The sequence below is a fragment of the Capricornis sumatraensis genome, chromosome 16, assembly GCF_032405125.1.
Source record: "Capricornis sumatraensis isolate serow.1 chromosome 16, serow.2, whole genome shotgun sequence".
In the NCBI taxonomy this organism is placed as follows: domain Eukaryota; kingdom Metazoa; phylum Chordata; class Mammalia; order Artiodactyla; family Bovidae; genus Capricornis; species Capricornis sumatraensis.
This window is the reverse complement of record NC_091084.1, coordinates 74,694,394-74,719,317: the sequence shown is the minus strand read 5'-3', so window position 1 is coordinate 74,719,317 and position 24,924 is coordinate 74,694,394. Positions and strand designations below refer to the sequence as shown.

The 24,924-nt window shown below is 46.7% G+C and overlaps 1 protein-coding gene across 1 annotated transcript in view; it reads right to left on the bottom strand.

Annotated features, from left to right (window-relative positions):
- EXT2 (exostosin glycosyltransferase 2) overlaps positions 1 to 21,796 on the bottom strand; it is a 141,688-nt gene extending 119,892 nt beyond the window's left edge. Inside the window, exons 1-4 of the mRNA XM_068988369.1 lie at positions 21,692 to 21,796; positions 10,102 to 10,667; positions 8,842 to 8,931; positions 3,560 to 3,676 (exon numbers count right to left, since the gene is read on the bottom strand). Coding sequence (XP_068844470.1) covers positions 3,560 to 3,676; positions 8,842 to 8,931; positions 10,102 to 10,637 — 743 coding nt within the window. The 5' untranslated portion in view covers positions 10,638 to 10,667; positions 21,692 to 21,796. The remainder of the gene's footprint in view (positions 1 to 3,559; positions 3,677 to 8,841; positions 8,932 to 10,101; positions 10,668 to 21,691) is intronic.
- Positions 21,797 to 24,924: the final 3,128 nt, after the last annotated feature.

Sequence of the window (24,924 nt, the reverse complement as noted above, 5' to 3'; positions counted from 1 at the left end):
CAGCTGATGGCCCTCAAGTCCCTGGAACCATCTCTTCCGGTCACTTCTCTCTACAGCCAAACTGAAAGCAAAGGCAGGCAGGGAAGACAGGGACAAGCAGATCCCCTAGAACGTCACTGTCCGATAGCAATTAGCCACGTGAGACCACTGAAATCTATTAAAAATTTTAAATCCAGTTCCTCGGTCACCTTAGCCCCATTTCAAGGGCTCAACGGCTACATGTGGAAGTGGGCACCTGATTAAACACAGATCGTCTCCTCACTGAAAGTCCTGCTTGAGAGAGCTGCCCCGGATGGCAGTGCAGACCCTGAGCCCAGGGCAGAGGCAAGCAGACGTAAGAAAGATACCAAAGAGCTGCCCGTCGAGGAGACAGTTTGGATCAGCCGTACAGACTGGCTTCTCTCATCCTGGACAACTTCTCCTTCAATTGCATTTTGCTGAACAATACATTGGCTATTGACAGCCAAAAGGATTCCTTCTAGCCACTGAAACAGACTCTTGAATGCTACCCCCAGCCCTGAGCCTCAATCATTCTTCTTTTGTAAAATCATCGGTTTTCAGACGGGAGAGGTATCGATGGGAAGATCACGTATAGGGAGTGCTCTTCAGTCATCTCAAAGGGAGGACTTCTGTAACCGAGCTCGTCCGCTTAAAACAGGAGGAAGATGGACAAACTCTCAACACAAGCATGGACACTACCTCAACAACTCACACCATCTGAAGATGAACTGTCTTGTGAGGTGGTGAGTCTTTTTTACTACAAATCAGAAAACTTTTCAGGGAGAAATTGCAGTAACGAGGTATACATTAAGTCAGAACTAGTGTTAGTCGCTCAGTCGTGTCAGACTCTTTGCAACCCCATGGACAGTAGCCCCCCAGGCGTCTCTATCCGTGGGATTTTCCAGGCAAGAATGCTGGAGTGGGTTGCCATTTCTTCTCCAAAGGGAGAGCTAAACGGCCTCTAAAGGTCTTTCCAATCCCCAAGACGCTGGCTCTACGGTGGTTGCCACAGGGCCCTGGGACTTTCTGGGTGTCTCCGGAGACTTCCTATTTAAGTAGAGCTGCCAACACAAAGCTGCTGCTCCAGGCTGCCTCGGTGTCCGAGGGGTGTCCCTGCAGGCGGGAGTGGAGTGCTGGCGCCCTGGAGGGGAGGGAGCATTTCCGTGTGGTGAGGGGGGCCCGCTGGGAGTGCTCTAGTCCTCGTCGGGGGAGAACTTCTTGGGGGAAGAGTGGGCAGGTGGCCTGGCCCAGACTGTGCGATCCCTGAAAGAGGGAGCAGGGAGGGGGCAGAGGGAGTCAGGGCCTCCCCGCCTGGGGTGCGGAGGCCACGTCAGGGCAGGAGGGCAGCCCAGGCTGCAGGGGCACAGGGAGGGTGATGGCACGGGCAGCGCCCATCCAGTGTGGGGGTCAGAGCCCGGGAAGGGTGAGGAGGGGGCCTGCCCCAGGGTGACGACGGGGAGCGGGAGCGCGGCACAGGGGGTCAGAGCTGAGTGGGGGCACAGAGGCCGCCTGCACAGTGAGGGGCAGAGGCAACCACAGAGCTCCGGTCACGCACGACAGGGTGTGCATGATATAGGGGATAACAGGAGCCAGACTCCTCACTGCCTGAGAAGGAAATTACAGCTACAGAAAGAGAGAGAGCCAGAATACCCTGCAGCACTGGATGGAACAGGAGAGAGAGATGGGAAGGCATGGTTTTCAATACATGTAGACAAGAGAGAGAGCCATCTATATAAGACGAGAAATAAGTACAGATGCTAACACATGGTGCTCAAAGAAACTCCGGAGGAAAGACAGACTCTGGGCTGCTGTTGTTGTTAAGAAACACAGTTCTGTTGTAGACGCTCAGTCACCACGCTCAGTGGGTCCCCACCCAACACCACCATTTTCCACATAAATGCGCAGATGTGAACAAGAGCCTAAAAACGTTCCCCTGCCTGCCTGCTGGCTCGCCCTGACCTGGCAGATGGTGGGTTGGTGGAGCAGGCCCATTTTAGTTTTAAGCAAACAAAATCTTAAGGTGGGTTTGTTTTTCTTTCGAGGACTAAAATGACCAGCGATGACTTTCATGTTTCTTCCCAGCAGGGCTGATATCGAAGCTTCAGCAAAATCCTGCTGAGAACTCCAAGTTTCCCTCCATAGTAACCGTTGTAAACTCCCAATTTAGTTCCTTTTAGAGAGAGAAATGACGAGAATTCCAGCTGAGGCCAACACATCTGTGAGAAGAAGCTATCAATAGCACCAATCCTCAGCTTCCCATTGGACAATATTGAGAGAGATTTAAAATAAAAATAAAAACAAAGCTCTTGCTACTCTACGCAGCCCTCAAGAGATGTGGGAATTCCCTTAAAAAGCAACTCTCACAAAGAGCAACAGATTCCAAATGCTGCCGTGAGGTCACCCAGACTGCCTCCTCCCAGATCCCTGGAAAGTGCGATGAGCCTAGAGCCTGTCTTTGCTTTTCTTTTTCTTTTTTCTCCCCTGAGGCAGAGAAGTGTTGTTTGTAAAAGAAACAGCAGAACTACAGGGCCCAACGGCAAACCCTGGAGGGGAAACGGAGGCGGGTGGGTCCCTGTCGGGCCACAGAAATCCACCGCTTGTCCGGCAGGGGGAGGACATGGCCCTATGTCTTCAGCATCGTGCTGCTGCTCTGGTTTCTAGAGCCTCAGGACTCTGGAAATCAACAGCGGCCTTAAACCATGTAAGCATCGTCATTTAAGTCTAGTTACACATAGAAATTAGAGATCAAGTTACCAAGAAAATACCACCAACAGAGCAAGCTTGTAATTCTTGGAAACTATTATTTGAAGGTAATTTGTACTGTTCAGAGTGGTTTGCTCTCCTTCGTTTCAATCTCTCTCAATCTTTTCCTTGCAGGGTGTTTTCTGCCCTGGATTAAATCTTAAGGGACGTGCCAGTCCTCAACCAACATTAGAGACCTAGATTACACTCGGGAGAGTAGATGATACAGTTTTAGTCTGAGCTATCTTAAGACTGCTCACCCTATCTCCCCCAGGCTTTCTCCAGCCACAGCACTGCTGACAATTGGACCCAATGATGCTTTGTGGTGAGGGGCCGCCCTGGGCATGGCAGAAGTTTAGAGGCATCACCAACCTCCGCTTGTTAGCTGCCCACAGTCCCCCATGCAGAACAGACTTAACACAGTAGGCCTGGCGGCTCTCTTCTTTGAAAGGCTGGCCCTTGGCTGGTGCGTGGGAACTTCGATTTCGGGGGAAAACTGTACAAATGACAGGATTTATGCTGAATGCCTGCTTTCCTTCTGGAAGCCTGGAATTCCACACAGGAAGTAAAGGAGAGGAAAGACTTATGGACAGCAACTAGATTTCTGATTTGGGGAGCTTGGTAGACAGCGCTGGAGACTGAGTGAGAGAGAGAGACAGAGAGAGAACTGAAGGATAAATAAGGTTGGGGTGGGACAGGAATGACAGACCCTCAAGGACCCTGGCCTGTCACTGATGGTTTCGACTGCAGTGCGACCCGCCCCCCTGGCCCTCACTGGCATCTCTCAGCACGGCTGGCTGGGGCCAAGGAGCCTTACCCAGGCCCTTTCTCCGGAAGGTCCACCTCGGCTGACAGCGGACTATAGACAGGAATGCTGACGTCGTAGCCTTGCCGGTAAGTCCATGTAGAAAAGCCACCACCAGCCAGCAGAGCCCTGAAAAGCAAAGGGTTTTGTCAAACGATGAGAAAGAAAGACAGTCTTCGTTCTGTGGAAAAGGGGAAGCCGGATATGCATAACAGTACCAACCACAGCTGATGTTTACCAAGTCACTTTTCTAGAAAGACACTGTGCTAAACGTTGTACAACAGCGTCTCCTGGACACTAGCTGCAACCTATTCCTGAGTCACCCGCCCTCCTCTGGGGTCCTAAGCAGTCTCTCCTTACTTTCCCTACTTTAACATACAGCACAGCCAGGAGGACAGCCTACGAACGGCCCCTCGCTACCTTATTTGGATCCCATTCACCCCTCCCAAAAGTCACAGATGGTGAAAGTGATAGTCACTCCGTCACGTCCAACTCTTTGCAACCCCATGAACTGTAGCCCTCAAGGCTCCTCTGTCCATGGAGTTGTCCAGGCAAGAACACTGAAGTGGGTTACCATTCCCTTCTCCAGGGGATCTTCCCGACCTAGCGATCAAACCAGGGTCTCCCGCAATGCGGGTAGAATTTTTACCATCTGAGCCACCAAGGAGGCCCTGACTCTTAAACCCATTCACAGTAAAACGAATAACAGGACTGGCTGGGGCAGTCAGTTACCGTCCCACTGACGGGAAGCTCAGGGGACAATGAGCAAAAAAAAGAAATAAAAGCCATGGTGACAGCAAAGTACCCCATCTCACGCTGCCTGCGCCCCAGCCTGCTCCTGTTCCCACCAGAGCAGCTCTTTCCACTGCTGTCCCAAAGCTACGTGTGCACCGTGTAGCCTCTACCAGCTCTCACCACCCATTCCAGCTACTCAGTCTTATCAAGCCCACTCCTTCCACAGGAAGCAGAATCCAGAACTTGACCTCGAGTGCGTCTCCTGCAAGTCCACCCACACGAGCTTTTATTCTCCTTAATTAGAAAACCATGAACACGCTGCTTAACTGGATCCAGCAAGTAGTACAGTGACACTTCATTAGAAAGGAAGCAGGTGTGCATTGCACCAGCGTTTACGGTTATTCTGTCCCGGGGGGCCCCGAGCCCATCAAGTCACTTACTGGGGCAGAGTGCTGCCAGGTCCGTGCGCGGCACAGTCTGAGCCAAAATGTATGAACTGCAAAGCCACATTTTTTGCAATCTTGATTGCTACCAATCCCCTCCCTGCCCTGATGACAGCCTACATTCCCTTCTTACATGACCAGTTTAAGTTCAAAGATTTCCAAACCACCCCTGGAAATCCCAATCTGTTTGTTTAAGCTTTATGAAACCAAGAACTGGTTAGGGAGGTAATGTGCAGGCTGGAACACCTCTCCAGCCGCCAGTCCGCTCTGTAAAACTTAATGACTAGCCGTAGTACCAACATACGGTCTCATTTTTCCTGATTAGCATTCGGCAGTGACTCCGTCCAACATGAATTTGGGTGGGTTCCATGACCATGATGGCAAGCAGACTGCAGGGGCCCCCACGACGGATGTGCAGAGAAGGAAACATGGGTCCAATATACCGGCACCAAGTGGCCCAGGTAAGCGGCATGGTGGGTAATGCAATTACACCCACGCCCCAGAGGAAGGGGCGAGCGTCTGTGGTGAGAAAGCAGGTGTACACGACACCAACTTTCCCCGTTACTCTCTCCCTGGGGCCCCGGGGCTGAGGGAGGGGGTTAAGCCCTGGGAGGAGAAAAGCAGGCAACCGGAAGCATGCCTCATGTCACAGATCACGCACATGCAACCTCGTCGGAGCTCTCGGGGGGAGCCACCACGGCAATTAGTCAAACAAGCCTCCCACCGGCCCTGCTGCTGACAAGACCTCCACTCCAGATCGCCGTGTCTTCTTCTGCCAAGCTTTCCTGAACATTACCAAGGAGAAAATAGTGTAAGCCTCCCTTGCTTTACAGCACATGTGTTTTACATTGACTGAAAAGTGAATTGCTGAGAAGCGCGCTGTTTTCCCATTATGTATCCCCAAATCGGAGATCCGTTCCAAAGCTGTGAGAGCATGAATGGGAACCGTGCACCTAAGAAAGCATGACTATGAGCACCACGACTCACACCAGGCCAGGTGTCCTATCGCTGGAAGTGTCCGCCAGCATCTTCAGCACTTCCCGGGACTTGCAGACCCATGGACGTCACCGAGCCCTCTTCCTCTCCGTCTTGTGGACCCTTGTTCCTACACTGGGTCTGCCCCAGATGCTCTCACAGCTCGCCTCCTTCCATCTGAGTATCCACAGAGCCGAAACACAGTCTGTCTGCAAGTGTATCTTTTGCTTCCTTTTAATCAGGCCTGCGAATCCCTCAAATATAAAGATTTAAGTTTCAGGTTTTGCTAAAAAAAAACCTGACCAATTCGACTGGCTATCCTCATTTGTTTACAGATTCAAACTGTAAAAAAAGAAAATGAGACACACATATATCTGAGCAACGGCTAGATAGCTGGTGACTATCTAGTGATGTTAAAGAACTGAATGTAAATTGCTGTAGGGATGATATTAGTGCTGTTATATTTTTTAAAAAGCCCTTGAAAAAAGTTGAAAGTGTCAGTCACTTAGTCATGTCCGACTCCTTGTGACCCCATGGACTGCAGCCCGCCAAGATCCTCTGTCCATGAGATTTTCCAGGCAAGAATACTGGAGCGGGTAGCCATTCCCTTCTCCAGGGGATCTTCCCAACCCAGGGATCAAACCAGGGTCTTCTTCATTGCAAGCGGATTCTTTACCGACTAAGCCACTGAGTTATACACAAAAACCTCTTCTGCAGTCTCAAATGGAAATATTTACAGACATAATGATACAACATCTGAGAATTGTTTCTAGATAATCTGGTGGGGAGAAAGTAGGAGTATAGATGAATCAAGTTGACAATTAACAAAGCTGGACAGTGGTTATGTGGGGCTCACTGTACTTCTTTTATATGGGTTTACATTTTTCTCTAAGAAGTTTAAATAAATATACACCTATACAAAAGTAAAAATTTGAGAAAGATACTTGCAAAGAAAAGATAACAAAAATCTAAAGCAGTAATAAAATTACAGAATGTATCTGAGAAAACAAAGATCAGTAAAGTTAGGCATTGAAGAGGTATAATTTGCTGTCATTTGACTTAAAATAAAATGGGTAGGTGAATATATGCATGTGTTTGACTAGAAATCCATCAAACAAAGACTCACAAAATACACAGTATTTGAGAACAATGATTACCTCTCAGTAAAACAGTAAAACCAGAGGAAAATTTGAAAACCTATTTTTACACTTTCCTCTTTGAATACTTGCACATTGTTTCAATCTTGTACCCAGAAGGTATATGTGTACCATACATAGGATTTTCAAAAACTGAAAGAGAAACCCAGGATAAAAGATGTATCTGCTGAGCTGACATTTGCTTTAGTCCTGGTCCTTGCATCTTCCTGAGTCAGATAATTCTTAAAAAAAAAAAAATCACACTTATGACTTTAGATTTCAGGGACATCTTAGAAACAGTCTAAATCTAGCCTGTTTTCTAATTTCTGAATAACCAGATATGCAGCTTCTGCTAAAACCATCTTACACGCATGGTTCTTGCCTCCTCTGAATCCAGGAGCAAGGACAAAGAATCAGAAAAATTAACAAGCAAATCTACTATTCCTTACTCCAACCAGTCGAAGACCACCTCGGCTTCCAAATGAAATCTCCCACGTGGAAAGATAAAGAAGGACTGGACGACGATTCATTACTTGCTACAGGACTGCCTATAATCACTCCCAAAAATACACGCCCAGGGAAAACGATTTAACCTTCCCGATCCTTAACACCTAAGCACCAGCAAGAACTTCAACTCTCTCCTGATTACTTGACACTTTCCTGCAGAGAAATGAAACTCCTTTTAACATGTGCACTCGATAAAAATGAAATCTTTCTCCCAATCAGATACATATATACCAAAGTGTCAACAAGAACCGACATGTCCCAAACAGAAATAAACCCTTCTCAAACTAAACCCAGAACAGCAGGTGAAGACATTGCATTCCCAGCACCTCTCTGCCTTCCCTTTTCTGTCCTCTTAACACATTTCACTTTCCCAGAACAAGCAAATGCATAAGACAGTAACGCACTCAGGAACGCTGGGGCTAAGAGCCAAATCAGAGATCACCTTGTGTTCAGCGGCTTTCTACAGAACTTGTGTGGCCTGACTGCCCTCTACCGTCCAAAATGGTTTCTACACCAAAGCTGAGGGATGGCGCTGGGGTCTTTTCTAGTGTAATCATCTTTCCAGATAGAAACTCAATACTGACTCTAGATAAGCACTTAAAAGCAAAGAGGGCTTAGACTTAATTTTCTGGGGAAAAGCGGTACTAAGTGTAGATTTTCACAAATGACAATGTTGGCCTCAAGTAAGCAGAGACCACAGCGGGCCTGAGGCTGTTCTCACCTCTTTCAGTAACAATGATTTCAAGAATTAAACATCAACTGCAACAAAGCTGGTCATAAATGAGTTCATATTTGAACTTACAGTAATCCGCTCCGGTGGGTGCTGCCCAGGACCCTCATGCCAGGCCCACACTTCCCGCTCTCTTAGGAGCCTCGGGCCAAGTACTAGGAGCAGAACCTTAAAGGGGCACCTCCCTTCTGAGGTTTCCAGGAAGCGACGCAGTCGGTACGAAAGGGCCAAATACACACTACATGAACTTGAATCGCCATCGTGGCCACCCCATGCCACTTCTACCTGTTTGGAAGTTTCATTAGGAAGGAAGGAAAGAAGAGAGTAAGCGGTACTTAGAGTGCCTCACTTCCCGGACGTTACAGGCTCCAAAGACACGTCCACGCCTGCTCCCCCCAGGACCTGAGACTACTTAATGCTCCCAAATGTGGAGAGAGCTGACACAAGCCAGTGATACGAACCAGGCCTTCTAGGGGAAAGAGGGTGCGCTCAGGAGCACACAACCCAGACTAAGACAAGACAGACCTCTAAGATGCTCCACTGGAACCCGACCCTCCATTAGTTTCCCGGGACAGGTTCTGGCAGGTCTCAATGCTGCCAGGTCTCGGGGAGGAAAAGACGGAGGACAATCTTCCACTTGAACAAACAATTCTGATTACAACGTTATGTCCTAGTGGGCTTAGAAATACGATTTCACGTGAACAAAAGGGTCCTACGTTGACTTAATCCTCAGAAACCCGTCAGGCGGACAACCCCAAATATACCTACCTGTCTCTGGGGACATCCAGGGCCGTGTTATAATCTGGGGGGCCTCCAGGCAACATGTTGAACAGGAGGTGATTGGTACCTCTATCCCACCTATTGAGAGAGTAAACATGTAGAATTCACACATCAACTATGAGGAAACAGACAAGTCAGTTTCTGGATGACAAGTCAAAATGATAGTTGCTCAGCCATGACTCTGTGTGACCCCACGGACTGCAGCCCACCAGGCTCCTCTGGCCATGGGGACTCTCCAGGCAAGAATACTGGCATGGGTAGCCATTCTCTCCTCCAGGGGATCTTCCAGACCCAGGGATCGAACCCGGGCCTCCTGCATTAGGCAGCTTCTTCACGATATGAGCCACAAAGGAAGCCGGACAACAAGTAGCGAGCATCCCTGACTTGTAACAGGGTCACTTCTCAGGAGGGCAACCTGCATGCCTGAAGATCGCCAGTGCATGCGGGCACTGGCTTGGCTCCTCCAAAGGAAAGCCAGGGCGTGTGTCCTCCAAGCTGGTCCACTGCAGAACTGCTTACGCTGATGAAAATCTGAACGCTACCACAGTGTTCAGCATTTGGTTACAAAAACACAAAGAAATATAGAAGGCTAATTAAGGACATTAGGGAACGTGTGCAAAATGGAGTCCCATACAGAACTGTATATGCGAATACATATACATTCTGTGTATATGTCAAAGAGCACTGACATACAAAGATGAAATTATTTGGAAACACATTCATGGTAAATGAAGGGGAACCGGCAGCAGAAAGAATACGCTTTGCCGTGTGAGCCCACTCTTGACCAAAATGTTATATATACACATATGTGTATACACGTGTGCATATATATACTACAATGCATATATGCGTGCCCCTGTATCTGTTTTATACATAAATGACTGAGAAGCAACATCAAAATATTAATGATTATGTCAAAAGCAGGCTTATGGGATGAGTCTAACTTTCTTCTTTTGGCTTAACTGTATTTTCAAGCTTTTTATAGTGAATATGTATATGTGAGTAATAAAGAGGGGAGGTGGGGAAAGACATTTACATTTAAAAGGAAAGGATTGGGAAGATGAACCCTCCTTAGCTTCTAAATGTTAAGAAGTTGGGGACCCACAGCAGTGGCCCAAGAGGGTGGTGCAGAGACCGGCTGCTGCAGCACAGGTCCTCCAAGTCAGCCGCCCATCCACGTGCCCACCTAGGAGACAGGAGATGAGCCTGCCCTCCCCTGCCCCTAGTTTCTGGGAGACCTGCGGATACCTGGAGAGCTGGGCCAGCGCCTGCGCCGTCTCCTTCACGCGGAGTGAGTTCTGGTTGAGCAGGTCGATGGATGGAACGAACAGGCAGGCGCGGGTGATGTCATCGGTGTAGTAGTCGCTGTCTGAGATGGCCGTGAGCAGCTCGTTGTACTCGCGGGAGATGGTGCTGCTCACCGGGACGCCCGCCTCGCCCACGTACTTCTTCAGCGGGTAGATGTACACCTTGATCTTGTTCCTGGGGTTGAAGCCGCAGCGGTAGACGTCGAAACACGTGTGCATCCGGCAGCTGAGGTCACCGCGCTCGGGCACCGGGCTGTCGGCCGGCAGCCTGACCACCGGCACGTCTCGGACACTGCGCTTCTCCACGCTCCAGTCGCCGGAGGACTCGATGGAGTGCGGCCAGAACTGAAACATGCCCGTGGCGATGAGCCCCAGCAGGACGATGGAGAAGAGGGTGATGTAGTAGGCGCGGTGCTTGGTCTTCATTCTCGGGATGAGGGCGGGACCCCGGATGCTGTACTTGACCGACGCACACATAATGACCCCGACAGCCTCCTCCTCACACTCCTGGTTACCAGGGGAGAAGAGAGAAAAATGAAGCCTTCAGGGAGACAGATGACCCTTGAAAGGACCCGGGTACATTTTCAATCGGCCTATTTCTTTCCCTTACGCAATTTGATGAAATAATGAAGAGGGACCTTTGACCCTGCAAAGAACTGACTCATTTGAAAAGACCCTGATGCTGGGAAAAGTTGAAGGTGGGAGGAGAAGGGGATGACAGAGGATGAGATGGTTGGATGGCATCATTGATTCGATGGACATGAGTTTGAGTAGGCTCCGGGACTTGGTGATGGACAGGGAAGCCTGGCGTGCTGTAGTCCATGGGGTCACAAAGAGTTGGACACAACTGAGTGACTGAACTGAACTGATAAATAAATAAATATCTGTACATGTGAGAATATGCTATATATTTACTATAGAATATATTCTATAAATACAAATTCTCTGAAAGCATAAGCTGGTTAATGTCGGGCCTAAGAAGAGGAGCGCTGAGGAAGCAAGAAAAATTAGAGGTGGAATAGCTGAAGGACAGTTTGTTTCATTCTGTTTTTTAAATACTTGCCTAACAAAAACTGATGCTTCATCTGAACAAACTGGCCCTTTGTTTGATATACTAAAGTTTTCATTCATTCATTCATTCAAACCTCATAGAAAACCTAAAGAAGAAAGCAAAGATCTACCTTAGAGGAATTTAGATACTAATGAGATACACAAAACTATAACAAAATGTACAATGTAAAAACACCACTAGGAAAATATCAAGAAAGGGGAAAAGGGTATTAGAGAAAAAAGGACTAATCTTTAAATAAATATATATTGATGTTTTATAATAAGGGGATAGTTGGCACATTTTGATGGAAGGGAGAAATGAAGAAAGAAATAGGGAAGGAGGAAAGGAGAGGCGGAGGAAAAGAAAGGCCAGTGAGGTAGATCTGTTTCTAAAGACAGATGCCAAAAATTCTTCCCACTGATGAACGCGCATGCCACTTGTCCATTCACAACGTGGAATCTCTTTTCCTTCTACCCGAATCCGGGCTAGACTTGGGACTTGCTTTGACCAAGAGAAAGTGGCAGAGGTAAGATTCTGGGGGTTTTGAAACCAGGCTTTAATAGACCCTGTAGCCGTTGGAAGCCAGCTGCCCACAGTTAGGAAGCTCAGGAAGACCGCAGAGACTACGTGGAGCCAGCATGAGCCATCCCCAGCGAGCTCTGCACAGATGGCAGAATCCTGAGTGAGCATATGATTGCTAGTGCTGCTGTTGTTTGTAAGGTTTGTAGAGGTTGGTAACGTAGCAATAAAAAAATGAAACAGCCAATACGCATCATGGACTGAGACATAAAAAAAAATCTTTAGTCCTCAGCTGAAAATGTGAAGTACCCCTGTAGACCACAAATTAAGATCCTTACCAAACAAGCCCCCCAACACCGGATGCCGACCTACTATGTCGATACCCTGAGCATGACTCCTTCATCTGTCACAGTCATGTCACTGCAACGAGTGACTTCGGCATTCCTTGTGTCAAGATTCCACTCTTCAAAATGGTCTCATTCTACTCTCTGATCTTTCAGAAAAGTTATTCAAACCAGGCGGCGCTAGTGGTAAAGAATCCACCTGCCAATGCAGGAGATGGAAGTGATGCGAGTTTGATCCCTGGGTTGGGAAGATCCCCTGCAGTAGGAAATGGCAACCCACTCCAGTGTTCTTGCCTGGGAAACTCCATGAACAGAGGAGCCTGGTGGGCTACAGTCCATGGGGTCGCAGAGTCAGACACAGCTGAGCGACCAAGCACACATTAATCATAAAGGAAAATAATTGAAAAGCTCATAGACCATCTTAGGGTTTATGAACCATTTTCACTTTGGCTAGGCAGAGTTCTCTCCAACCATGTCTACATGGTAAAACTGCTTCCTGCCTACCTTAGCAGGGTCTTGTCAAGCCCTGAATGTTGCAATCATTATCAGCTTTGGGGATAAAATGTGCTGAAAGATCATTAATGGTTTCAACTTGTATCTGCTGTATCTGAGACCATGGTCTGCGACGTATCAAAAGAACACGATTGTCATGGACTAATGTATGAAAGTTTATACATTTTAAGCTTAAAGATAATCATCTTTGGGGTATATACATTAGCCATTCAACATACACTAACCGATTCCTTGCCAGAAATGCAGGCACGAGAGCTATTTCACGTTTTCTGTCATCCTAACAATGAACAAGATGTTCCCAGCCAGTCCCTGACCCCTACTACCACCGGGCCCATCCGATCGCTTTCCTTCTTTCCCCATGTCCCCCCTGGAGCTAGAAAAGAGGCAGCCTTGGGACAGATGCATGCAAGGAGCCGTACTCTCCACAAGCCCCGTGTCACAGCAGCCCAACAGGCTCTCAAGGTCTATCTGTATCCTGAATCAGTGGTTCTCAAACACCCGAACTGTAAGAATTACACAGGCAGAGTATGTTAAAAGAGAGCCCTTGGCCCCAGCACTGGAGGGTTGTAGCAGGAGGCCTAAAATAAAGTCACAGAATGTGTCAAAATAGCAAGCCCCTCACACGTTTATTTTCGGCAGCCAGGTTTGAAATCTTTACTAAATGTGAGACCAACTGCCTTTTAATACAGTGGTTTAAACTTTTTTTTTTTTTACTAAAACCTACAATAAAACATTTTATATTGTGATCTAACACAGACACAGATGTATTTGAAATAAGTTTCACAAAACAATGCTTATTTAACCTTAATACTCAGTATTAGCCATAGAATATGTGAACACTGTATTCCTGTATTATTCTATCGCTGTTTTTTAAAATACTGGCCATAGCCTACTACAATGATTATACCACCTAATTATCAATTACCCACCATGTGAAAACATACTGTTTTCATATCTAACAAAACCGGGGCTAAGGGAACAAAAGCAGTATCCAAATATGAGCTTTACAAATTTTAATGAGTAACAGATCATAAAAAAAGATATTATCACAACAAAATTAATTCAAAGATAATAGAAGTAATTAAGTAATTAAAAAACACAAATGAAAAACCAAACAGGATCTATAAAGCTAAATTTTTTAAAAAGAAAAAGACTAAAGAAATTGACGTTTGACAAAACTCAGGTAAGATTAATCAAGATAAAGAGAGAATAAAGCACAATACCTGGACTGAAATGGGGACCATAACTCTAAATACTGCATGTATTTAAAAGATGAGATGGGTATCAATGAACTTATGCCAATACACTTAAAAACTTGAATGAAATGGGAAAATTGTTTTATCCTATCCCTTATCAAAACAGTCTCAGGCAGAAATAGCCATCCTTGACAGCTCTATAGCACTAAAGAAATTGAATCGAAAATTAAGAATCTTTTCCAATAAAAAAAATTCCAGGTCCAAAAGATTTCCCAAGTTCTACCAAACATTCAAGAAACAATAATTCCAATTTTACACAAATTACTCCAAAGTTCAGAAAAAAGAAGAACTATTCCCCAACCTATTTTAGGAGTCTAGTATAATATTAATACCAAAAATCTTAGACCAGAGGTTCTCAAATTTCGGTCTAGGGACTCCAGAGGGTCCCCAAGATTCTTTCAAACGATCTAAACTATTTTTTATAACAATGTGGACATTATTTTTTCACCTTCATTTGCCAGAGATGACATGATGTGTGATAAAGCAAAGACTGAAGGCAGAAGTAGATGTGAGAATCCACCCGTCTTCTGTTAAGTTTTTCCAAGCATAATGAAAGATACCAACTCATAGCTTCAAGATACTCAACTCCAAGTACAATACGTACCAAACAAAACACACACACAAAAAAACAAAAACAAAAACGCCAACTAGATATGTCAAAATAAAACCACTGAAAAGAAAGCCAAAGAAAAATATTAAAAGCAGCTAGAGGGGAGGGAATCTACTCAAGATTAAAAGCTATATGTGACAGGCTAAAGACATTTAGAACACTGAAGAGAATATCTATGGCAGGCAGAGAATGATTTCCAAAGTGAAATGCAGAAGGCACAAATCATAAGATTAAATTCAGTGTTTCAATTAAGAAATATTGCACATCAAAAGACATCATAAGGAAATAAAAAGATAAGCTGCAAACTAGAAGATATCTGCAATACGCATAACCAATAAGGACTATTAATAGCAACCAGAATAAAGAACTCCTACAAAGTAATAAGAAACAAACAAAAAATCCAACATAAAAGAAAACTTAGACAAAAGATTTAAACAAGAATTTCACAATAGAGGCAACAAAATGGCACAGAAACATCTGAAAAGATGTTTAGTCTAATTAATGGGCTGCTGCTGCTGCTGCTAAGTCGCTTCAGTCATGTCTGACTCTGTGCAACCCCATAGACGGCAGCCTACCAGGTTCCCCTGTCCTTGGGATTTCCCAGGCAAGAACACTGGAGTGGGGTGCCATTGCCTTCTCCGAATTAATGGGCAGGGAAAGCAAAACCACAAGAGACATCTACACACAAGCATGGGAAAAAGTCAGCGTCAAATATCACCAAGTGCTGGAGGGGACCTGGAGCCACAGGACTCCAAGAGGAGGAGTATGACCTCCAGGGTCCCACAGGGGGAGCAGGAGGCCTGGAGAGAGGAGAGTCTGACACCTACCATGCTAGACACCTAGGCGTCACATCTTGCTTCCTACCTGTCACAGTTTGGGTCTCCCCATAATACCCCCAAAAAAGAACCAGAGACCGAACGGGGGTGCAGGTAGTTTTACCCAGGAGCTGGAGTACAGAGCGAGGGGAGAGAGGGAACCAGGGAAGGCCACTACAAGTGTGTCACTAAGCTGGGTAACAGGGGCTCGTTAGGAAGCCTCTGAGGAGCCATGCAGACCTCACACGTCCCTCAGAAGGAGGAGAGGCCAAGGCATTTATCTGCCGACTCCTATCCACTATTGCTTACCAGTTACCACGTGTTAGCATCAGGTCACACCCTGTACTTAACAGCCCTCGAAAGGTCTGGATATTATTATCCTTTCCTCGATGTACCACAAGTCTGATAAGAACCTGCAGTTCCCTTGAGGAAGAATTGGTGGGGGGGGGGGGGGGAGGGGTATCTGTCTATATTTTCTGGGATGCGGCAAAGGTTCTCTTCCAAGAGATCCAGCCTCCCCCTCAGTCCATGGGACACAGGTCGGGGTGCGGGCTCACATCTAAAAACCAGGTGATCATGACTTTTCCACTGCAGCAGCTGACATCAGCCTTTCACCTGCCAGCTCTTGCCTTTTTTTTTCCTTCAGGTTATACAGTGAAGCAATACCCTAGTTGGCTGCCCGTCTACACTGTCTATAGGAATTCCAGGCTCTGTTAGCATCACAGCGGGTCCAGAAACACTGGTTTTGAGTTGGGCCTCATTGCTTATTATGAATATCGTGTCTACCTTGCCTCTGATGGTTAGTGCCAGCACCCAGCCTCTGCCATTTCAGAATCCTGTCATCCTCATTGATAGTTGGGGACCCAGTTCCACGGTCAAACCTCATAAAGTCAATCCTGGTCTACAAAGGAGAACCAACATTGAGCCTCTCAAACATGCTGGTCCCTTCATCGGAGTTCCACATCACCAGAGGGAAGGGAGACCGCCCTCCTGGGAACACAGGCAGGAGCTGAGCCTCCGGCCTCAGGTAATAAATCTATTCTAAATCTCCACCTCTCTGAACCTTCTAAGCCCTTCCTCAATATCCTGCCAACACAGCTCCCGCACCCTTACCTCAGGTACTCCAGACTAGGGTTTCTCAATCTCAGTATTACTGACATTTTGGGCCAGATGGTTCATTTCTGTGAGGAGCTGTTCTGTAGAAGGTTTAGTTAGCATCCTCAGTCTCTTCAAGAGAAGCCAGAAGCAACCACCAGTTATGACAACTAAAAATATGCCCAGATATTGCCAAATAATCCCTGTGGAGGCAAAATCGCCCCCAGTTGAGAACCAACTGTATCACTGCCATGTCCAAGCTTCCAAGAGCCTGCCCAGCGGCATATCAGAACCAGCTTGTCGTTGCCAGGCCATTACATTCTGAATCCGGGGAGTACACTTCCAAAAGTCTCTTCCATTCAGCTTCACAGTCCCCGCTACCCCACGCTTGGCCTGACCCTGTCAAGATTCTTGCCCATGTGTTCCTCAAGTTCCCGCTGGTCCACAGGAGCCAGGTCCTACAGCTCTTCCAATGCAACAGCTACCATCCCAGCAGCAGGGGCTGTACTCCCCCACTTAGCTGGTGCTGAGATCTGAGGGAGGGGCGGGCAACACCGAGGGGGGAGAAGCACCACCTTGCGAGGTATCCTCCTCCAGAGAGGGCTTTGCAGGGCATTAGGCAGGAGGAGTTTCTTCTTAATGAGAGATACTTGGGCTGGTCCAGGGGATCTAGGAAATCTGACAGTTCTTCAGCGCATCACCCAAAATCTCCATCCTAAGACCCTGGGTCCCACTTCTTCCCTATCATGGCCCCGACATTAGCAGAGGCGGTGCATCAAGGCCATGCACTCAACTTCCTCTGCAGCTCTGCCACAACTGCAATTAAATTCTGGGCCTGGTTTTCAACACAGGATGTGCTCCCCAGCTCCCCGCTCCTGCCAGCTTCAGGAAATGCCGCCACGGAACCACGTCTTTCACAGTGCCTCCCGAGTTGATACCTGGCTAATCTGACCCAGATCACACCTCAAGGCCTCCAAGGGAGCTAACAAGGGCCAACCAACTCCACCAGCCTTATCCTGACCCTGGTCCACACGCTCTCAAGCACTTAAGAGTTCCTGCCCTAGCCAATGCTTTCCTTTCGACCTGAACCTCATCCCAATCCACCACTGGTCAGTCTGACTGCTCAGCGATGCTAGAGGGCGCCGGGGGGTCCTCAACACCTTACTTACCCCCACCAAAGGGGTCCTGGGTGCCACTTTAGGGTGAGTCAGTCCAATCTCACAACACTATTCTCAGGGCCTGCTTTCTACAGCCGCTTGCAGTAGCAGCCTTAGTTTATGTTCCGCCAAACTAAGGGTGCAGGTAGCAGAGAGGGAGTAAGGAGCACAGTCAGGGAAGAATGGGAAGCCAGGAGGGCGCTACTGAGCTGGATGCCATACTGAACTGGGCGGATCGGGCTCTCCTACTGGTGTCCCTCTGAAAAACGCACCTGAGAACCGTTCCATGCAAGGACATCATCCACTAAAATCCATCCAAACCCATTCTCCAACCCCCTCACCTCCACTGAGAGCTGTTCCCCAGGATATAGACTCATGTTTCTGAGGTTTACCTGCCCTGGTTAAGTGAGCACTTAGAAAAACAGCTGAGAGAGATGACAAGTCCTGAAGGTGGAATAAAAACTCCTAATGGAAGAAATGAGGGGAAGAGCCTTAAACAAAAAACAGCCCCTTACCAAGTGGAGCTTTAGGGACAGAGAGCTTTTACAGGCTTCATTACAGCACTCGCCAGATTGTATTAACTGGTTATATAACTGTAAGTCTCCCTTCGACTGGTCATCATTTTCTTGTAGTCAGAGTTTTCATCTCTGCTAAAAATTCCCAGCATCTACTAGGTTGGTGCCAAAGTAATTACAGTTTCAGATCCTGAACTTTAAATCATTATAACTAGGCTCAAACACATCTATTTTAATCAAAACAGGAACCATTACAATCAACATATTTTTGCCAATGAGAAATAAGTTTGTTTATTCTTGTAGCATAAAAATCTGCGCTTTGGGATTCAGCAAACTCTTGGAAAGCATTTTCTGTGTCCTGCTGGTTATAGAAGCATTTTCCCTGAAAAAGTTGCAGAGATGCTTGGAGAAGTGGTAATCAGTTGGCAAGAGGTCAGGTGAATACAGCAAATGAGGCAAAACTTGGCAGCCCAGTTGGTGCAACTTCTGTGCAATGTGCAGCTGGGCATCGTCAGGTGAGGAACTGGGCCCTTTCTGTTGACCAGTGCTGGCTGTAGGCACTGCAGTTTTTGATGCATCCCGTCAAACGGCTGAGCATACTTCTCAGATGTAATGGTTTTGCCAGGATTCAGAAAGCTGCAGTGGATCAGATGGGAAGCGGGCCACCAAACAGTGGCCATGACCGTTTTTTTTTTTTTGGTGCAAGTTTGGCTTTGGGAAGTGCTCTGGGGCTTCTTCTCAGTCCAGCCACTGAGGTGGTCATCAGTAGTTGTTGTATAAAATCCACTTTTTGTCGCACTTCACAATCCAACAGAGAAACAGTTTGTTGTTGCTGCACAGAATAAAAGATGACATTTCAAAATGATGATTTTTTTTATTTTTGGTCAACTCGTGGGGCACCTACTTAACGCGCTTTTGCACCTTCCCAATTTGCTGCAAATGCTGAATGACCTTAGAATGGTCAATGTTGACTTCCTGGGCAAGTTTTCATGCAGTTGTCAGAGGATCAGTCTCGATGATCGTCTCGTTGGTTGCCGTCAACTTCCAATGGCCAGCCACTGCACTCCTCGACTTCCAGGCGCTTGTCTCCTTTGCAAAACTTCTTGGACCACCACTCCACTGTACGTTCAGTAGCAGTTCCTGGGCCAAATACACTGTTGATGGTACAAGTTACCTCCGCTTCTTTATGACCCATTTTAAACTCAAATAAGAAAATCATTGGAATTTGCTTTTTGCCTAACAACCTTTCCATTGTCTAAAATACATATAAAATAAAAAGCAAGTAATAATTCATTAGCCAAAAAGGCGAGAAATGAGCATTGAAATGATGTATAGCATAAACACATTTATTTAAGAATGCATTCCAATACCAAATGGCAAAGCTCAACAATGTAAAACTGCGATTACTTTTGTACCAACCTAATAATACCATGTCTAGAACACACTTCACATAAACAGAAATGTTTGCTGAATGAAGGGAGTGTCTCTATCCCTCCTGGCTCCGTCAATGCACACACTGTTCAAGGTCCCAGTTTTGAGTAATTACATGGTGATGAACTTTGATTATTTTCTTTCTTGAATTAGGGTTTCCAAAGAAGAGAAAAATGGCCAGGTAATTCCACAGACAGAATTTTCCATACTTACCCCTGACTGCCCTCTTCTCCCCTAACACTGAGTTTCCCCACAGAGGACGAACCAGGAGGAATTTTCTAATGATGAATGTTTGTTCCATATAATACCACAACATGGGTCAAAATAAGAATTTCAGAGCAAAGTCCTATAAACAATAGCCTTCTTGAAGCACACCAAACTTGTCCCTGTTAAACACTGGAATCATCCGGCTGGAGGTCAGGCACTGAATCACTGGAAAAATCTTCCAACTCGACTGTCAAGATGAGATGCGTTTTCTGTTCCTGGAATTATTTATTCCTAAACTCTGCCTGAATAACCTTTCCGCGATGCTTAGTCCAAAGTTTTCAGCCACAAACTCTCATCTTCTTAAACTGTGTAGAAGCTGAACTCTTGGAGGGCCTGCTACAGTGGAACTCAACCCACCTGTTCCTGAAAACAAAGGAACTAAATATTGGCCCAAGCAGGAAAATCTCCAATTCACTGCCTTACCTGATAGGGTCCTTTATAATTAAAGTTCTGTTAAAGCTAACTACCCCTAAAAATGATTTCAAATTAAAAAAAAATAAAAACCCTGTGTCCCTTGGTGAGAATTATACTATAATTAATGCAAAGCATATGATTAAGGAACTAATAACTAAACTTTACTGCAGACCTACTACATGCCAGGATCTGTTTTAAGTACTTTGTTAACTTGGTGTTAACTTAGTCTTCCTAACGGGCTTTCCTGGTAGTTCACCTGGTAAAGAATCCACCCACAATTCGGGTGATCTGTGTTCGATCCCTGGGTTGGGAAGATCCCCTGGAGGAGGGCATGGCAACCCACTCCAGTATTCTTGCCTGGAGAATCCCATGGAAAGAGGAGCCTGGCGATCTACAGTCCATCGGGTCGCAAAGAGTCGGACACAACTGAGTGACTAAGCATAGCACAGACTTTCTAACAGTCTCAAGTGACGAGCTATGATTATCCTCATTTTACAAACAGGGAAAGTGTAACAAGGAAGGCTACATCTCCATACAACTAGAAAATGCCAATGCTAGGATTTGGAGGCTGGCAGTCTGGCTCTGGAGCCTGAGCTCTTAACCCCCAGGTGGAGCTGCCTCCTCAGCAGTGACCCTTAAAAGCCTGAATAAGATACACCTTTTTCTTTTCTCAGTTAACCAGCATAACTAGACAGAGGCAAATCTATCCATTTTATACCAGCGTTTGCAACCAGATGGCTTAAAGTCATTGCAAGTGAGGAGTGATGGAAAGTGAGTCATATATTTATTACTCTAAATAGCCTTTGAGCTCTGAAATTTACAGACTAAGTCCAGTTTAAGTTCTCAGGGCATGCAATTGACAGAGAAAAGGGACTGAAATGGACATATTTCTGTTTCAAGACATCTTCAGACAAATATATCAAGGACAGGGCTAGATGAGCGCTTCCCAGTAAGTTACACCGAGCAACTTTAACCTCAAAATTGTATACATATTATCTAGTTCCCACCGCCAGTATGTAAAACGCCAAATAACCTCTGAGTTTCAAGTAGCTGCCCAGAGCCCCAAATACCGCTGGCCACGGCTCACCTGAGCATCCAGTCCTGCCCGAGGCATCGGGTACCGCACGGAACGCCACTGCCCACGGCAGGGCCCAGAACTCAAACACCCCCGCTGGAGGAAGCAGAACCCTGGAGCTCGCGGGGAGGAGCTGGCAGCGGGCAAAGGTCACGGCAGAGGGTGGGCCCTTCGGGAAAGGAAGCCACAGGATCCCGGGAGAAAGGAAAGGTGCAGGAAGCGAGCGAGGGGGACAGGTGGGCAACCAAAGTGCGGGGAGGGGCCGGGTGATGAAGGAGCAGGCGGGGCGGGAGTCAAGGCGCCCCCCAAGCGGGAGAGCACCAGGAGCGGCTCCGCCAGGGAGGGGGTGGAGGTCGTCTCCCGCAGCCCTCGGACCTCCGCGCGGCCCGCGCTTCCCCGGAGATCCCGCGGCCCGGGGAGGCCCGAGTCCGCATCGGGGGCCCGCCCGGCCCTTCCGCGCCGCGCTTACCTCGGCCACGGCTGCCTCCGGCTGGGCCCCGCGCTGGTCACCGGCTCATGCCGCGGGGCGCGGGCCACAGCCGCCCGAGTGGGATGGCGCGGAGCTCCCGGCCGCCACCGCCGGGCCGGGAGTGCGGGAACGAGCGGAGGAGCCCCGGGAAGGCCACTGGGCTCGGCGGTCTGACACCCAGCGCACCGCGCATGCGGGAGCGGCCGGGGCCGCGCCTCCTGCTGGACGGGAGGAGTCAGGGCACCGCTCAGGGCTTCTCCCGGGCAGGTGGGTGAGGCTCAGGCTCCCAGGGAAATTCAGAGGACCGGCAGCCTCCTTCACAACGAAAGAAACTGCAAACTGAACAACGGTTCACTTGTAAAAATGTAGAACTGACAGAAATGTAGCAGTCTGAGTATAATCAGTATTGATGACGGTGCAACATTCCTGAAGAGTAATTTGCTAGTATCCATCACACGCAAAAAAATTAAAAGGCGCTTGCTCCTTGAAGGAAAAGCTATGGCTAAACAGCTTATTGGAGAAGACAATGGCAACCCACTCCAGTACTCTTGCCTGGAAAATTCCATGGGCGGAGGAGCCTGGTAGACTGCAGTCCGTGGGGTCGCTCAGGGTCGGACACGACTGAGGGACTTCGCTTTCACTTTTCACTTTAATGCATTTGGAAAAAGAAATGGCAGCCCACTCCAGTGTTCTTACCTGGAGAATCCCAGGGACAGGGGAGCCTGGTGGGCTGCCTTCTATGTGTCGCACAGAGTCGGACACGACTGAAGTGACTTAGCAGCAGCAGCAGCAAACAGCTTATTAAGAAGCAAAGACATCACTTTGCTGACAAAGCTCCGTCTAGTCAGCTATGGTTTTTCCAGCAGTCATGTATGGGTGTGAGAGTTGGACCATAAAGAAACCTGAGCACGAAGGATTGATGCTTTCAAATTGTGGTGTTGGAGAAGACTCTTGAGAGTCCCTTGGACTGCAAGGAAATCCAACCAGTCCATCCTAAAGGAAATCAACCCTGAATATTCACTGGAAGGAGTGATGCTGAAGCTGAAGCTCCAATACTATGGCCACCTGATGCACAGAGCCAACTCATTAGAAAAGACCCTGATGCTGGGAAAGATTAAAGGCAGGAGGAGAAGGGGATGACAGAGGACAAGATGGTTGGATGGCACTACCGACTCAGTAGACATAGGTTTTAGCAAGTTCAGGGAGATGGTGAAGGACAGGGAAGCCTGGCATGCTGCAGTCCATGGGGTCGCAAAGAGTTGGACACGACTGAGCAACTGAACTGAACTGAACTGATCAAACATAAAATGCCAGTAACTTTCCCCAACAATCCCTCTGTATGGAGTTTACCCTATGGATACTCTCAACGGACATTTTCTCAAAAATATTCATTACAGTACTGTGTCTAATAATATCAAAAACCCAAACACAACCAAAATAAACTATGGAAAACTTGATATTAATCAAAATAAATTATGATGAGAATATAATAATGAGAGAATGCGTAAGTATGTTGGTATAGAAAAATCACAAACATGTTAATATGAAAACATGGTTTAAAACAGTAGACAGGGGACTTCCTTGGCAGGCCAGTGGTCAAGACTCCTCACTTCCACTTCAGGGGTCATGGCTGGATCCCTGATTGGGGAACTAAGATCCCACATGCCACCCGGTATGGCCAAAACAAAATAAATTTTGTTTAAAAAAAAAAAAGGTAGACAAGTATGACTCTCTTTATGTAATAAAATATACATATATATGTATGCAGAAACAGAAGACAAAATATATAGATAGATGCTTAACTTCAGGCATATATATATGTTTTATATATATAAAGGATATATATACATAAACACACACACATATATATCATTTTTTCTGTAAAGAAGCCAAGAAGCAATAAACAGTTTTAAAGGAATTAATTGTGGAGGTGGAAATGGGAGGAGGAAAAACTTTCACTTTAATTTTGTTTCTTTCTGTATTATTTACATGATCTAGCCTTCATGCACAGCAAAACCCCTATGTAAGACAGTAAGTGGAGTCTTAAAAATTCAATCAAAATGCAGAGTGATGTTACTGAGAAGTTAATGAAATGACCCCACTGAGCCTGTGCAGTTTATAGACACTGGCTGCAGAATCCATATCCATCTAGTCCCAGCTGTAGCTCAGCACCATCTGGTGGAAGCCGTCATTTAGAGCTTAAATATTCATGAGGGTAAATCTGAAGCTAGATATACATTGGGGCTTCCAGCAGCAACAGAGATTCCAAGAATATTCCTGTGAGGTAATGCCTGCTTGTCACAGATCCAGAGAGACTGGGACAAGACTATTCTGGAGACAGGAAACCCACATTCTGCATCCCTACATCTAAGAGAACATTTGCTCTGCTCCCCAAACCCACATCCCCCTTAAAAATGATAAGACATTCAGCACACATACACCACATCTGAGATATGGATAAGTGGAAAGCATGTTCACTTTCTTCTTTTTCTCTTTTTCTGTATATATATATATATAGTATGTTTTAAATTAACTATTCATATTTTCATTAAATGAAGACTTTCTGTGTTAAAGACCAGTGTTAGGCATCACCTTTGAAGAACCTGCCTATCTTAATCACTTTTTATATAACCCTAAACATGCACAGTGCCTGGCACATGAAACGTGCTAAATGAATACTTTTTGAATGAATTAAAGGGTACCCAGAATTAAAGGGTGCCCAGATGCTGGGAGGAGCTCAATAAAAAGAAAACAGAGATGCAAGGAGGATTCATCAAAGCAGAGCAGGAAGAGTGACATAGGAAAATATAAACAAGATGCCACAGAGTTCAAAAGAGAACGTGGTCACATCCAATTGGAAAGACATAGGACAACTTTCCCGGAGGCTCAGCAGTAAAGACTCTGCCTGTAATGCAGGAGCCACAGGCGACGTGGGTTAGACCTGTTCTTGCCTGGAGAAGCCCATGGACAGAGGAGCCTGGCAGGCTGTAGCCCGTAGGGTCGCAGAGTTGCACATGACTGAGTGATTTAGTATGCACACAGGAAGACTTCATGCAAAAATTAATACCTTTGCCAGTCCCAGAGGATAGTTAGGATTTTGACAAGTAGAGGGTGAAGAGGGCATTCCAGGCAGAGAAAAAAAAGCATAATCAAAGGCATAGATACAAGAAAGAAGGAGAAGCAATCAGAAAGAGCAAGGGTTAATCCAGTGTGGCTAAAATGATGGGGCTACA